The sequence below is a fragment of the Cololabis saira genome, chromosome 5, assembly GCF_033807715.1.
Source record: "Cololabis saira isolate AMF1-May2022 chromosome 5, fColSai1.1, whole genome shotgun sequence".
NCBI classification, from domain to species: domain Eukaryota; kingdom Metazoa; phylum Chordata; class Actinopteri; order Beloniformes; family Belonidae; genus Cololabis; species Cololabis saira.
Window position 1 is genome coordinate 22,955,691 of NC_084591.1, and position 14,792 is coordinate 22,970,482.

The following is a 14,792-nucleotide window of genomic DNA, read 5'->3' on the forward strand; positions in this document are numbered from 1 at the left end:
CTGTCAACAAAACATTCAAACAGCTCAAAATCTGGTATTCTGTTCCAATAAACAACCACAAGGTAAATATTGTTAGATAATTGCTTGTATATTTACAAGAAGAAAAAAAACGTCTTATAGACATATTTCTGAAATCACAAAACGGCTCTTGCGTGTTTACGTTAAGGATGTCTTACAGGCATGAGGACTTTTGGGGGGACGATTCAGTATCAGGCAGAATTTAATGGATGAGGTTATCAACAACTTGTGTGTGGTTTTTGTTCCTTAAAAAAAGACAAAAAGACAAATGCCATAATATGTTAACCCTTTACAAGGCAGGTGACCATATTTGGTAACTTCAGCAGAGCTACGTATTATTATAATTATTATAATAAAAAAGTTAACAGAGGTTCTTTAATATTGTCCAATAATCTCTAGAGATGAAATTTGAAAATGTCATGTATTTTATTGACAGCGCTGTAAAGGGTTAAACACATGATTAAATGCTGTCATAAAGGCTGGTCTGTACGGGATCGTTGGTCTAATAAAGATTCTCATTAGTTGCTTCTGTATAAACTGTGTTATGTGTTGGACTGGATTGTATTTGTGGGAGGATGTCTTAATATTGACCGCTAAATCTCTGTTCGCAGTGATGAAACCATTTTCCTGCTTAGAAGTAGAAGTGATTGCTCTGTTTATTCGGACATCATCGTACTGGAGATATTCTGCAGTAACGTCCTCTGTCCTCTCGCTCCACAGGGAGTGGTTCTTCCTGCTGTCTCACGAGGTTCTGAACCCCATGTACTGTTTGTTTGAATACGCCGGCAAGAACAACTACTGTCTCCAGATAAACCCGGCCTCCTCCATCAACCCCGACCACCTCACGTACTTCCGCTTCATCGGGCGCTTCATTGCCATGGTGAGCTTTACTTCACACTTTCACTGAATATGTTGGCTTTGACTATTTCAGTTTCACTGTTAAAACTGTACGGTCTGGACCTGAGACTGAGTCTGTGTCTGGGTTCATCATCCGGTTACTGACATTTCTGTTGGAGGTTTCTCCCTTTAAATCTCAGTCTCAGTTCCCCCAGTACCTAGATACAGATCAGTCACTCTGACTCATCTAACAGGCCATAATAAACAGGCCATAATAAACAGGCCATAATAAACAGGCCATTCTCAGGTGAATAAAAGCTAAAGTTGTTGTGGCAACCTGGGGCTTTTTTTTTAATTTTCAGCCCTGCTTAACTTAGTAGAAACAAAGCTTGTTGAGGATATAAACATTGTACAAGTCATTGTTCATTCAAAACTGTGTATTCCTAAATTACTGCAGCACGAATCCGCACCCAAACGTCTCTTCCATTGTTGTTTTTTAAGGAAAAACCTCTAAGCATGTTTTTTCTTAAAGCTGAAGAGCTCAGTTGTGAAGTTACTGGCCTCACGTAAAGATCGCTGATGTAACTTACTGTAAAAGCTGTGAAAGTTGCCATCGTGTGTCAGATAACAAAACTAAAGCTGACTTTTTCATAAAGTACACAAAACACATGGTACACAGGTACACCGTCCGAGCGCTTCCTCGCGGTATGTTATGTGGATGTGTTACTGGAGGTTGGATGCCAGTGAGTACGGGGCGTAAACCGCTGGTTTCTGCCACACGCTCACTAGTCTGGCTTCAGTATTCACTTTAAAACCCCATCAAATCTCTGGAAACATCTTTCTCCTGTGCAAGCGACACACTTCAGACGTTCTGCATGCTGGCAACAGAGAGCATTGTTTATTTGCTGTTGGTTTTTTTTATTGGATGTTATACTGATCTTATGGTTGCTCAATCATCTGGAAAATCAAAAAAAACACAATTGTGATATATAAAGAAAAGGGTTTTCCTTGAAACCATCATTACAGGCTGCATCCTGGGGTTTGTATGATAGTTGCAGTCATGACGGAAGAAATGATTTGACGTTGTGTTTAATGCAGTTGTTTTCAGTCTCGTGAACAGTGAAAGCTGTAATGTCCCTCTGGGATCGGCTCCAGAGGGCTGTCAGTCCTAAAAGCCAGCACGCTCCGCCCTCCTCCTGCGCCCTCACCCACACTATGACCTAACTGCCGCACCCAGCCCACACCCACCAGCAGCTGCCTATATTTAGTCCTGAAATGCGCTATGCTCACTTACCTTCTTAAAGATGCTTTTCTGATATTCTTTTCCTCCCTTCTTATGTTTTTCACCGTGCGCCGTCACTCTCTGTGTGCAACCTGGGAGCTGAGGGGCAAACACATGGTGTGTCTGGACAGTAGGACAGAACAGACTGTGACTGAGTCTGTCTGTGGGCGTCTGTGTTGTTGTTGGCTCATCGCACCTCTGAACCCTCTGCTGGTTTTTTAACATTAAACAGCTCCGTCTGGCTGACTCTCTCGGTGACTACGCATACCAAAGAAAGATTATGAGCTCTTTAAGCTCACATTTCTGCGCCCCCTGCCTTAATCTCACTGACTCACTTATTTTTTTAACCTTAAAGACAAAGACAAAGCAGTCGCAAGCTTGTGATTCTTGACTTGAAACAAAAACAACAGCAGCCACTTTGTCAGGTGGGAGAAAAGTCGGAGGTGGCTGCAGAGATTCCTGAAATAAACGGCTGTGTTCCCTATAAAGGACATGGGTACATTTGTAACTGTGGAATTGCCACTGAACAATCCCCCCCCCCCCGTGAATCATCAGCACAGACACCGAACGTCTGAGTCGTAAGCGTTTCTCATTTGTCGAGAGTTAATGTGAACCACATGCCACCAAAATCCATGCAACACCACTAAAACATAACTGAAGTCCTGGAGGGTGACAACACTCTCCCGGCGCCTGTGTTTGGTTATATCCATCAGCTTCAACCTGCCCATCCTCAGCTTTACTGGGCTGAGACTGTATCTGTGTGTGTTATAAGGAAGTAGGTGGCATTTCTTCTCTTCAGGTGGGTTTCTGATGTCATGTGTCTCCGCAGGCTTTGTACCACGGAAAGTTCATCGACACCGGCTTCACGCTGCCCTTCTACAAGCGAATGCTGGACAAGAAACCCACACTCAAAGACCTGGAGTCCATAGACCCCGAGTTCTTTAACTCCATCATGTGGGTCAAGTAAGTACTGCAGCACGGCGTTGCAGCGCCGTCACACAACACCACGAAACGGCAACCTTTCTTTGACTTTCCTCCACCGAACTCCCTCAGCTCCTGTTAGTCATGTTGATTCTAAATCTGGCAGTTTGTAAAGTAATTTCACACAATGTCAAATAAATCCAGGAGTCATATTTGACTCTCAGTTCGGAGGCTTCAAACATGTTGTCATATTTATATTATATTTTTTCCATGTTGTGTCTTTGAACTGCTGACTTATAAAGCGTTATGCGTGATTTCATAATCTTACCTGGGTTACTGTACTGCACTCACGTCTCGTCTTCAGTTAGACTCTTTAAAACCAGTACATTTAAAATCTAAGCCTTACCTGCAGCGGCCGCTGAACACATCTGAGACTTGCTGACATTTCATCTCAAACATTGAGTCCATGTTTTACTCATTTGGCTCTTTTTCTATTGAGGACTTATTGTTATTTAGTCGTGGGAGGTGTTGTCTTCACTCATTTCCATCAATATTCTCTTTCTGCAGCAGAAATGAATATAAACAGCTTTTACGTTTCTCTGCAAAAAGTTAACTTAAATTAAAGTGGATCTGCAGAAATCCTTTGTGTTGTCTCACTTCTAGAGCTGTTCTCTAATTTCTAACTGGCCGGTGAGTCTCAGGTCAACAGAAGTGCCGACAAGGCCACGGGCGTCGTCGGGTTCAGGCCCGATGGTGCAGTAATGTTACACCAGACACGGGTGCAGCTGTTTGAGACTGTAGTATCATTATGCTGTCTGTGTGTGTCCAGAGAGAACAACCTGGAGGAGTGTGGCGTGGAGCTGTACTTTGCACAAGACATGGAGATCCTGGGCAAGGTTACCACTCACCAGCTGAAGGACGACGGAGAGAACGAGCTGGTCACTGAGGAAAACAAGGAGGAGTACATCGGGTAGATGGACACGAGCAGCCGTAGCTGAATAGATGAAGGAATAACACCTCAGCGACAATTTCCACTTTAAAACTGAACTCCCCTCTCCTCCTGCAGACTTCTGACGGACTGGCGGTTCACCCGCGGCGTGGAGGAGCAGACCAAGGCCTTCCTGGACGGCTTCAACGAGGTGGTTCCTCTGGAGTGGCTCCGCTACTTTGATGAGAAGGAGCTGGAGGTGAGGAGGAGTAGGAGGCTTGAAATATATCATTCCTTGAATCCTCAGAGGAGAAAACGTTAATTTCTTACATCTGTTTGTATATAGACTTGCTTAATTGCTCTGTAGTCAGTTTGTGAACTTTCCTAAACCGGATAGAGGGCTTTCTGTAGAGCCACGCTTTGAACTAAACATATCCGTGTGCAGCTGGAGTTCACGGTAAAATATCAAAATATAATTCCAGGATTTAAGCATCAATGCGGTGGAAGACATCTGAGATGATGATTGACAGAGAGAAAGTCTCCCTTTAATTTGGTGTCTTTTCTGGTTATTTCATTTCACGGTGGGAGATTTTCTTTTTTCCTGTGGGCACGAGTTCTCACAGCTGAAGATGTAGGAGAGGGAGTGAACGGGAGCGTCTGTGTATCGCATACAGGAGCGGGAGCTTTGTGTCAAAGGACATACAGTGCATCCGGAAAGTATTCACAGCGCTTCACTTTTTCCACATTTTGCTATGTTACAGCCTTATTCTTAATTTGATTAAATTAATTTTTTTCCTCAAAAATTCTACACACAACACCCCATAATGACAACGTGAAAAAGGTTTTTTAGAGATTTTTGCAAATTTATTAAAAATAAAAAACAAAAAAAATCATATGTACATAAGTATTCACAGCCTTTGCTCAATACTTTGTTGATGCACCTTTGGCACCAATTACAGCCTCAAGTCTTTATGAATATAATGCCACGAGCTTGGCACACCCAAGCCCATTCCTCTTTGCAGCTCTCAAGGTCCATCAGGTTGGATGGGGAGCGTCGGTGTACAGCCATTTTCAGATCTCTCCAGAGATGTTCAATGGGATTCAAGTCTGGGCTCTGGCTGGGCCACTCAAGGACATTCACAGAGTTGTCCTGAAGCCACTCCTTTGATATTTTGGCTGTGTGCTTCGGGTCGTTGTCCTGCTGAAAGATGAACCGTCGCCCCAGTCTGAGGTCAACAGCGCTCTGGAGCAGGTTTTCATTCAGGATGTCTCTGTACATTGCTGCATTCATCTTTCCCTCTATCCTGACTAGTCTCCCAGTTCCAGCATGATGCTGCCACCACCATGCTTCACTGTAGGGATGGTACTGGCCTGGTGATGAGCGGTGCCTGGTCTCCTCCAAACATGACGCCTGCTATTCACACCAAACAGTTCAATCTTCGTCTCATCAGACCAGAGAATTTAGTTTCTCATGGTCTGGGAGTCCTTCAGGTGCCTTTTGGCAAACTCCATGCGGCTGCCATGTGCTTTTTACTAAGGAGTGGCTTCCGTCTGGCCACTCTACCATACAAGCCTGATTGGTGCAGAGATGGTTGTCCTTCTGGAAGTTTCTCCTCTCTCCACAGAGGAACGCTGGAGCTCTGACAGGGTGACCATAGGGTTCTTGGTCACCTCCCTGACTAGGCCCTTCTCCCCCGATCACTCAGTTTAGACGGCCGGCCAGCTCTAGGAAGAGTCCTGGTGGTTCCCAACTTCTTCCATTTACGGATGATGGAGGCCGCTGTGCTCATTGGAACTTTCACAGTACCCTTCCCCAGATTTGTGCCTCGAGACAATCCTGTCTTGGAGGTCTACAGACAATTCCTTTGACTTCATGCTCGGCTTGTGCTTGGACATGCACTGTCAACTGTGGGACCTTATATAGACAGGTGTGTGTCTTTCCAAATCATGTCCAATCAACTGAATTTACCAAAGGTGGACTCCGATTAAGCTGTAGAAACATCTCAAGGCTGATCAGTGGAAACAGCATGCGCCTTAGCTCAATTTTAGGCTTTATGGCAAAGGCTGTGAATACTTATGTGCATGTGATTTCTTAGTTTTTTATTTTTAATAAATTTTAATAAAGTGTTGTGTGTAGAATTTTGAGGAGAAAAATGAATTTAATCCATTTTGGAATAAGTCTGTAACATAACAAAATGTGGTAAAAGTGAAGCGCTGTGAATACTTTCCGGATGCACTGTATCCTGGTTTTGTTTGCAGCACATCATCAATTACTAAAAGGCTCCTTGATATCTATTGTTTCCCCGAGTCGGTTTATCGGTGCAGCGTGTATTTCAGTGTATTCACGAGACTCTTGAGTGAACGGAGAGTAGAAAACTAAAGAAGTAGCAATTCTTACCTGCAGACTCGATGGCAGTGAATATACGGAAATATACGGAAAGATCGACTGCTGCGATCACATGTTCTCTTGGTTCGCCGCCTACTCGAGATTTGACTTGGGAGATGGAAAATCTCTGCAAGTCTGAAGCAGAGACTGCAGAGATTACCCTTCTCTCCTTTCTGGATCATCTCTGCAGCGGGGACACGAGTAGCAGATCCCTTCATCGACATCTAGGATGTCATGGAGATGATCCATGCGTGTGTAACGGTCTGTGGGACTGGATTTCCACATCGTCGGGTGAATGTGAGACCGTGCAAACATTTGCAAACCCTCCAGTTAATCCTGGCTCTGCACAGCAGCTACATTATAAAACGCTGTTCAAACAGCTGCATGTCTGCTGTGTCCACAGACTTGCGTGACACGTGGTGACTCCCTCAGGACGGTGTTTGTGCACTGACGAATCAGATGGACAAATATAAAGAATGAAGAAGATGCACTTGCCCTGTCTGGACTTACAATATGCGTCCACTGTGTTGTTTGTCTCAGCTGATGCTGTGTGGGATGCAGGAGATTGATCTGGCTGACTGGCAGAAGAACACCATCTACAGGCACTATACCAAGAACAGCAAGCAGATCCACTGGTTCTGGCAGGTATGGAAGAACTCAGCCCACGGTTCCTTCAGGTTTGAGCACCGGCGTCCGGAAACTGATGACGAAATCTTCTTGCAGGTTGTGAAGGAGATGGACAACGAGAAGAGGATCCGTCTGCTTCAGTTTGTAACAGGAACCTGCCGGCTGCCGGTCGGAGGCTTCTGTGAGCTCATAGGTACACACAGTTTCCGTTTCTTACACACACACACACACCAAGTGTAAATACGTGGGTGTGAAGATGCTCCTGTTTATTTCATTTTATAATTATGATTTAATGTTGACGTGGAACAAATAGAAAGAAAAGGGTTTTGTATATTCAGGTGTGGTCGGTGATGTCTGTAGACACAGTCCATAAAACAACTGTCACTGAAGAGACTTTTTCATTTCAATTTTATTTATATAGCGTCTATTACAACAGAAGTTGTCTCTAGGATCTTTCCAGAGAACTAGAACACGAACATGACCCCCGAGCAACTATGACATAAACATAATATAAACAATGATTGGTAAAAACTCACCTGGTGGGAGAAAAAGAAGAGAAAAGGGGGGTGGGGGGACAGACCAGCACAACAAACTACAAGAACAAAGAACATTGTTGTCCATTCTTTCTTCTTAACTGTATTTAACCCTCACAGCAACACAAAGGAACCTTTGTCATCTTAAGCTCGGCTGGTTCACCTGTAGGCGTAGCAGTTTAGTCCCATTATGACGCCATCAAATATTTAATCTGGTTTGGCGTCTTCTTCCTTTTTTCTCTTTCATCATCACTTTCTCACGTCTTGTACTTGCTTCTTCCACGAGGTCAACTGTAGCTCCGTGAGCTGGTTTCATCATCGCTCATGTGTCTGTCATGGAGCAATGCGCCGCTTGTCGCAAGAGACGACCAGGACGGAAGTCCAACGTTACATTAGCTGGTTTTTAGCTGATGGTAGAGAGAGAAGGGGGCAAAAGCTGGACGATGCTTCTTAAAAGTGGGAAAATATTGGTTCAAATGAAATTAAAACTCCAATTTTTTACATTAAAGAAAGTATTTTCTGCTGCTTTAAAAATCAAAGACTAAATATTCAGTCTTTACTGGTTCTGAAGTGAGATGAATTTCCCGGCTGTGATTTTTTTTTTTTTCTCTTAACTTTTGCCATCTTACACTCATGGTCAGGATTCTGTGTTAAATGCTTCTTTATTCAGACTTTTAAACTTTTTATTGCTGATTATCGTGATTTACAGCCTGCTGTTACTGAGAGACAGGGCTGTGGTCCGAATGGTTTAAGTTCGTCTGTCTTTTTCAACGTTTTTTAAACATGACGCTGCAGCGGCTTTGATTGTGTCTCCAGATAATCGTGACGGCCTTATTTTTCTTCAAAATCATCATCACATTAATCCTGTTCATTTTAGGATGATGAAAGGAATCAAGCTTTTTATAATAAGTCGGTAAAAATGATCCTAAAACAAACAGCAGAGGCGCAGCTGCACGATGATGTGCTGAAATGAACATGGGATCTGTTGTCCTTGGAGGAAAGTTTGAAAATTGTACTATTTTTTTTTATATCTTGTGGTTGACATGACATGACTAAAATGGATGTTTTTAAAGCTTTTTGTTGAAGATTCCAGCTCATATTTGATGACTCTCTCTCTGTCCTTTTCAGGAAGTAACGGTCCCCAGAAGTTCTGCATAGACAAAGTGGGGAAGGAGATTTGGCTTCCAAGAAGTCACACGTGGTAAGAAGCCGCCTCGTCTGCTGTCAGTGCAAATCTTGAGATGTCAAGAAATCTCAGGTCTTCACAAATATGAGACAAGTGTGCATTTACCTTCATTAACGAATAAAAGCATGTGGAAACAGCTCACTGGGGTGTAGCTTGTATTTTAGAACAAATTCATTTCACTTTCAGAATTAGAAGACAAGATGCAAGAACAGAGGAGCGCTTTTTTTAGTAGGATATATGAATATCATGATGTTTGGTATTCAGACCAACATCCTGAAGTCATTGAGGATGTTTTCTTGTGTATATTCAGACCATTGTCAAAAATAAAAAGATCTTGTTTCTGGGACTGTTGAATTTAACTTTATTCCTCCAGTATAAGTCACATTAATATTATTTAGATGTCATCAGAGGAGGGTTCCTTCAGCTCACTTTGACCATCTGTGTGTTTGTGTTTCTTTCTTCCTTTTTTTTAAATCATGTCCTGCCTCTGAGGTTTATGCCTTTTAATTTGGAATCAAAGCAATTTGGAAAAAGACAAAACAACTATTATTGTTACTCACCTGAGGTGAAAAATACTAAATCACTGCTTTATTTGGAGCTTTAACTCAGATGCACATCTGTACGACATGCTGGCTCTTGAGTCTGATCTGTTTGCTTCATCTGGGAATTGAAGTGTGTGAAAACTACTGACATGTTAAAGCTGCTCATGTCAAAACTATGTACTAATATATATTAACGACACTACTTCCGTGTCAATAACCCCACTCAACACTTTAGAAAACTATAGGACGTCGTCAATAATCAGTATTCAGTTGGACAGACAAAATAATGTAGACAAGCTTACTTAGAAATCACATTGGACCCAGAAACGTGCTGACAGCAGTCAGATTTGAGATTTTATTCAGTATGACTGTGATCCAGGGATAGTTGGTAGATCTGTAGGTATGTTCAGCATAAGCATGAGCAGTTATAGGGAATGCCAATTTGTAATAAAAACACAGAGGATAAAAAAGAAAGAGCACTGTAGTGAACTCTTGTGATGCTTTAATGTTCCCCTGCAAGGATATAGTCCCCTCACCTCCTGTAAAGAAATGCATCCCAGCACATTTTAACTGCAGGCATCAAAGGATACTTTAATTAGTGCAACTCCTGAATTTACAAAAAAAAAAAAAGGAGAGAATAACAGTTTCTTTCCTGTATTTCTCAGCTTCAATCGTCTGGACCTGCCGCCCTACAGAAGCCTTGAGCAGCTCAGAGAAAAACTCCTGTTCGCCATCGAGGAAACGGAGGGATTCGGACAAGAGTGAAATAGGAAAACGGAGACGAGCCGGCGGGACGACAACAGTTAATTCAGCAGGATAGAGTTTTGTTTTGTTCTTAATTTGTCAATCACAGGGTTGAACGTCACCCGTCATCTGAAAGCCCTGACCTCGGGGAGGGTGTTTGTGAACTGAATCATGGGTTAGCGGTGCAGCTCGGACACACAGAAACACAGAAGAAGAGTGTGTGTGAGTGGGTGCACGTGCGCTTCGTTGCTCATGTTAATGCCATTGTGTATATGCACGTAGATGGTGTGTGTTGGTCTGTGTGGGTCGGCACGTAACACCCCCACACTTCCACTCCTCGCTTAGAACCGCACCAAAACCCGACGGCATTATAGTCCTAATGTCGACTCACAACAACGGCACAGCTACACGCAAATGCAGTATAACATATCTAACGGAGAAAAATACACTTTTTTAACATTTTAAAAGCACCGCAAGAGAGTCACCGGAGTTCATGAGAGGGGCCAAGAGTGTCGTTATCATGAATTAGTGCACCTCTGTAACAGAGGCTAGAGAGAGGACGTGTTTTATTTTTTATTTTTCTGTTAATTGTGAAGTCAGCATTTTCCCTTGTACAGATGCAAAATAAATGAGATTTGAGTCTTAAGCTGGTTTGATGCCTTCTATGAAACCGTTTCTTATGATGTGGTAATAAAGATATTCTCTGTGTATAAACCAGAGAACATCTTTCTTGCTCTTGTTTAAATGGTGTATGATGAACTTTATTTATAAATAAAATTACACAAAAATAGAAGGATGAAGAAATGGCAACCTAAATAAAAGTGGAAGAAATAGTTGGTATATTAATTGTGGGGAGTAATGCATCGTAACTGAATAGTGTGAATTTGGTCTGCACTAAGGAACCTTTTTCTATATATTTTCTATGATATTTTAGAAGATTAAAATGCTAAGCAAGTTTGTTATTAAGTAATAATTCATGCTCCACCAGTTTCTTGAACATTAATAAATAATCCCAGATCAAGATAGTAATTAATACTATTTAGTGCAAGTTACAGTCAGTTCTTTAAAGCTGAAATGATCGTTACGGGCTCGCGCAGCTATTTGAGACACAATTGCTATTCAAAGTAGTACTTTTAATGACGAGTTCTGCCTTTTTATTTAATTCAACTCTCAGAATAATAACCAAGACAATTGTTTCAGAAATGAACAAAAACAAAAAAACTCAACAAGGCAAACTAACTTTTGCCTTGTGTGGAAAAATATACTTTTTATTCTTGATGAGAGTAGTTCTTGTTTGTGCCATTTGCATGCAGAAACATTTTAGGACATCAAACATGACTGAAAGAGGGTTGAGAGAGTTCAAGGGGCTGCCTCTGACTCAATTCAAATGTGTGAAAAGGGTGTTAAGGAGATGGAACCTTTCCAGAACCTGCAATATTTTTCACTTACTGAGACACAATTTGTGTTTTGATTTGTTGGGCCTCAGATATTAAACAATACATGCTTGGATGGAGCAAACCTTTTCATATCATCTTTGTCAGTGGCCACTGGCTGTGCAGGAAGCATCTTTATGCACAGCAGTATTTGCAGTCTGCAAATGGAGATTTGAACATCATCTGAATACCAAACACTAGAGGAGATGGAAATGTACCAAGCATCACAGGACTGCAAAATATCCCCAGTCGTCAAGAGCTCAGATGTTCAACAACCCTGAGACACAAACTAAGCATGTAATGACTCACCGCTTCTTGATTAAAGCTCAGTTCAGAGGCCTAACTACACAAAATGTATGCACCAGAACATGTAACCACAAAGAGACAACCTTGATAAAGATCCATTTCAGACTCAAAATTCATGAAAAACAAACACTTGCACACCAGAGAAGAAATGCTGCATGACCACAAAGAAGCAGAACTCAGCATGCAGGGATAGGAAAATGACAAAGGATGGAGGTTAAGATGAATAATACTCTTTAAAAGCCTAACTTTAAATAGTTTATAAATTTTACGAAATACCTATGGAATTGACATGGATTATGTAGGACAGAGGATTCAAGCTTGTGCTGGAACGTTGATGTTACATACATACATACAGTGGGGAGAACAAGTATTTGATACACTGCCGATTTTGCAGGTTTTCCCACTTGCAAAGCATGTAGAAGTCTGTCATTTTTATCATAGGTACTCTTCAACTGTGAGTGACAGAATCTAAAAAAAAAAAAAAAAATCCAGAAAATCACATTGTATGATTTTAAAGTAATTAATTTGCATTTTATTGCATGACATAAGTAACTTTATATTTGTTACAGAAACCTTTGTTTGCAATTACAGAGATCAGACGTTTCCTGTAGTTCTTGACCAGGTTTGCACACACTGCAGCAGGGATTTTGGCCCACTCCTCCATACAGATCTTCTCCAGATCCTTCAGGTTTCGGGGCTGTCGCTGGGCAATAAGGACTTTCAGCTCCCTCCAAAGATTTTCTATTGGGTTCAGGTCTGGAGACTGGCTAGGCCACTCCAGGACCTTGAAATGCTTCTTACGGAGCCCCTCCTTAGTTGCCCTGGCTGTGTGTTTCGCGTCGTTGTCATGCTGGAAGACCCAGCCACGACCCATCTTATATGCTCTTACTGAGGGAAGGAGGTTGTTGGCCAAGATCTCGCGATACATGGCCCCATCCATCCTCCCCTCAATACGGTGCAGTCGTCCTGTCCCCTTTGCAGAAAAGCATCCTCAAAGAATGATGTTTCCACCTCCATGCTTCACGGTTGGGATGGTGTTCTTGGGGTTGTACTCATCCTTCTTCTTCCTCCAAACACGGCGAATGGAGTTTAGATCAAAAAGCTCTATTTTAGTCTGACCACATGACCTTCTCCCATTCCTCCTCTGGATCATCCAGATGGTCATTGGCAAAGTTCAGACGGGCATTGACATGCACTGACTCTGGTCTGTACAGCCGCCCAGAGGATCCTTCCAGTGTCATGTGACTTCTTCGAGCCGTTCAGATTCTGCTCCCGTCGTGACGTAATGACGGGAGCGATTTCCATAGTTTGGCCTCTGCTGCTGAAACCACACCCAAAACTAACTCCACCGGCCAGAGCGTCCGCCATTGTTTGGAAGCGTTGGCTGTTTGAACAACAATTGACAGTAAAAATTTGGTTTTGCATCGACACTTACCCTCATAAAAGGATCAGTACCAACAGTACGGACCTGGCAACTGCACACGAGTCAGCGGTAAGTGACGTAAATTTCTTATGTTATTTATTTTTGTCTACAAGTATGATGCCATTGCTGATATTTGCATGGGCTAAGTATTTAGCGTAGCTCCGGTGTTACTATTAGTAATACATTTTTTCTGTTTATGGTTTCAGATCTTCCAAGTAATGCACCTGAAGCTGTTCAACGACACCTTCAGAAGATGCACGGCCCTTCCTTGAGCCAGCAATAGTGCATACATGTTATTTTTTTTAACAATAAAGTTGGCATTTGTGCACATTCAGTGTTGTGATTTCTTTACAGTTAACATGATTCATTTGTCTTGTAACATAAGAAATGAAATGATGAGGAATCGGAGTAAAGAACTGTTAGTGTGAAGACGAGGTAAAGGCTGATTTATGGTTCTGCGTTACACCAACGCAGAGCCTACGGCGTAGGGTACGCATCGATTTAACGCAGAACCATAATTCAGGCTTTAAGATCCCAGGGAGTCGTTTACACCGTGGCATAACTGCATGCGAGCGTCCGACTATCGAGCTGCGTGACATCGGACGCTCTCTGTCCACACTGAAACCGTTAAACTCACGGCCAGTTAGGACAGTCCAATAGAAAATAAAGCAATGGAGTTGATTTTGTCGCTGAAGCTCCCTCGCATCGGACATGCTTTAATTGTGTACGGAGCCGCTACTCTTCTGCCCGGAGCGAGGCTTTGTGCCCTCCCCTGCTACACGTCATTCAGGCAGTCAATCAGCGCAGAGCCTCATTATCATAGCCCAGCCTCTCAGAATCCCTCATAGAGAAGGAGGTTAGAAGCGGTAAAAATAGAGACATGGCCCAGAGCCTGAATTTCTGATTTATGTAGAAAAAACTAGCTTTTGATTGTTTTTAGGACATTCAAGGCCTGTTTAAAATATACATTAAATGCCATAATAGGGCCTCTTTAAGAGAACTCCTGTTGCAGGTGTTGTAGAGGCTATCGGAAACCACAACCTCCCAAAAACCATGAAACAAGGAGTTATTGTCCTTATCCCCAAATCAGAGAAAGATAAAAGATTTGTTGACAACCTCAGACCTATTACACTTTTGAATAACGACTACAAACTTCTGGCACAAATTTTAACTAGGACAGTGCTTCTCAATCCTGGTCCTCGAGTACCACTGTCCTGCATGTTTTAGATGTTTCCCTGCACCAACACACCTGATTCTAATTCAAGGTCCTAATTAGCTTGTCACCAAGGTCTGCACAGTTCTGTTGATGACACAGGTACTTGTATCACGGTGTGCTGAAGCAGGGTAGCATCTAAAACATGCAGGACAGTGGTACTCAAGGACCAGGATTGAGAAACACTGAACTAGGAGATTAAAAACTACTCTGCTTGAAATTATTGATATAACATCCGTCTTAATAAGATGTATATGCTACATAGTCTAAGATATGTAGCCTCAGGAAAATAGTGTTCATATACAGTCACATATAACTGCACATGACAGTAATATATGGCCATAGGGCTTTTATTTTGACAGTTCCACTCACTTTTGCTCAACCCGGAAATGATTTAATCGTGCTCCCGATCA

The 14,792-nt window shown here is 42.4% G+C and overlaps 1 protein-coding gene across 3 annotated transcripts in view; it reads left to right on the plus strand.

The window, feature by feature from the left end:
* Positions 1–10,650, plus strand: part of wwp2 (WW domain containing E3 ubiquitin protein ligase 2) — a 63,372-nt gene extending 52,722 nt beyond the window's left edge. For all 3 annotated transcript variants that reach the window (XM_061721250.1, XM_061721251.1, XM_061721252.1), the window contains 8 exons: positions 739–898; positions 2,967–3,100; positions 3,888–4,028; positions 4,125–4,245; positions 6,913–7,017; positions 7,096–7,192; positions 8,661–8,733; positions 9,926–10,650. In XM_061721250.1, the coding sequence (XP_061577234.1) occupies positions 739–898; positions 2,967–3,100; positions 3,888–4,028; positions 4,125–4,245; positions 6,913–7,017; positions 7,096–7,192; positions 8,661–8,733; positions 9,926–10,025 (931 nt within the window). In that variant the 3' untranslated portion in view covers positions 10,026–10,650. The remainder of the gene's footprint in view (positions 1–738; positions 899–2,966; positions 3,101–3,887; positions 4,029–4,124; positions 4,246–6,912; positions 7,018–7,095; positions 7,193–8,660; positions 8,734–9,925) is intronic.
* Positions 10,651–14,792: the final 4,142 nt, after the last annotated feature.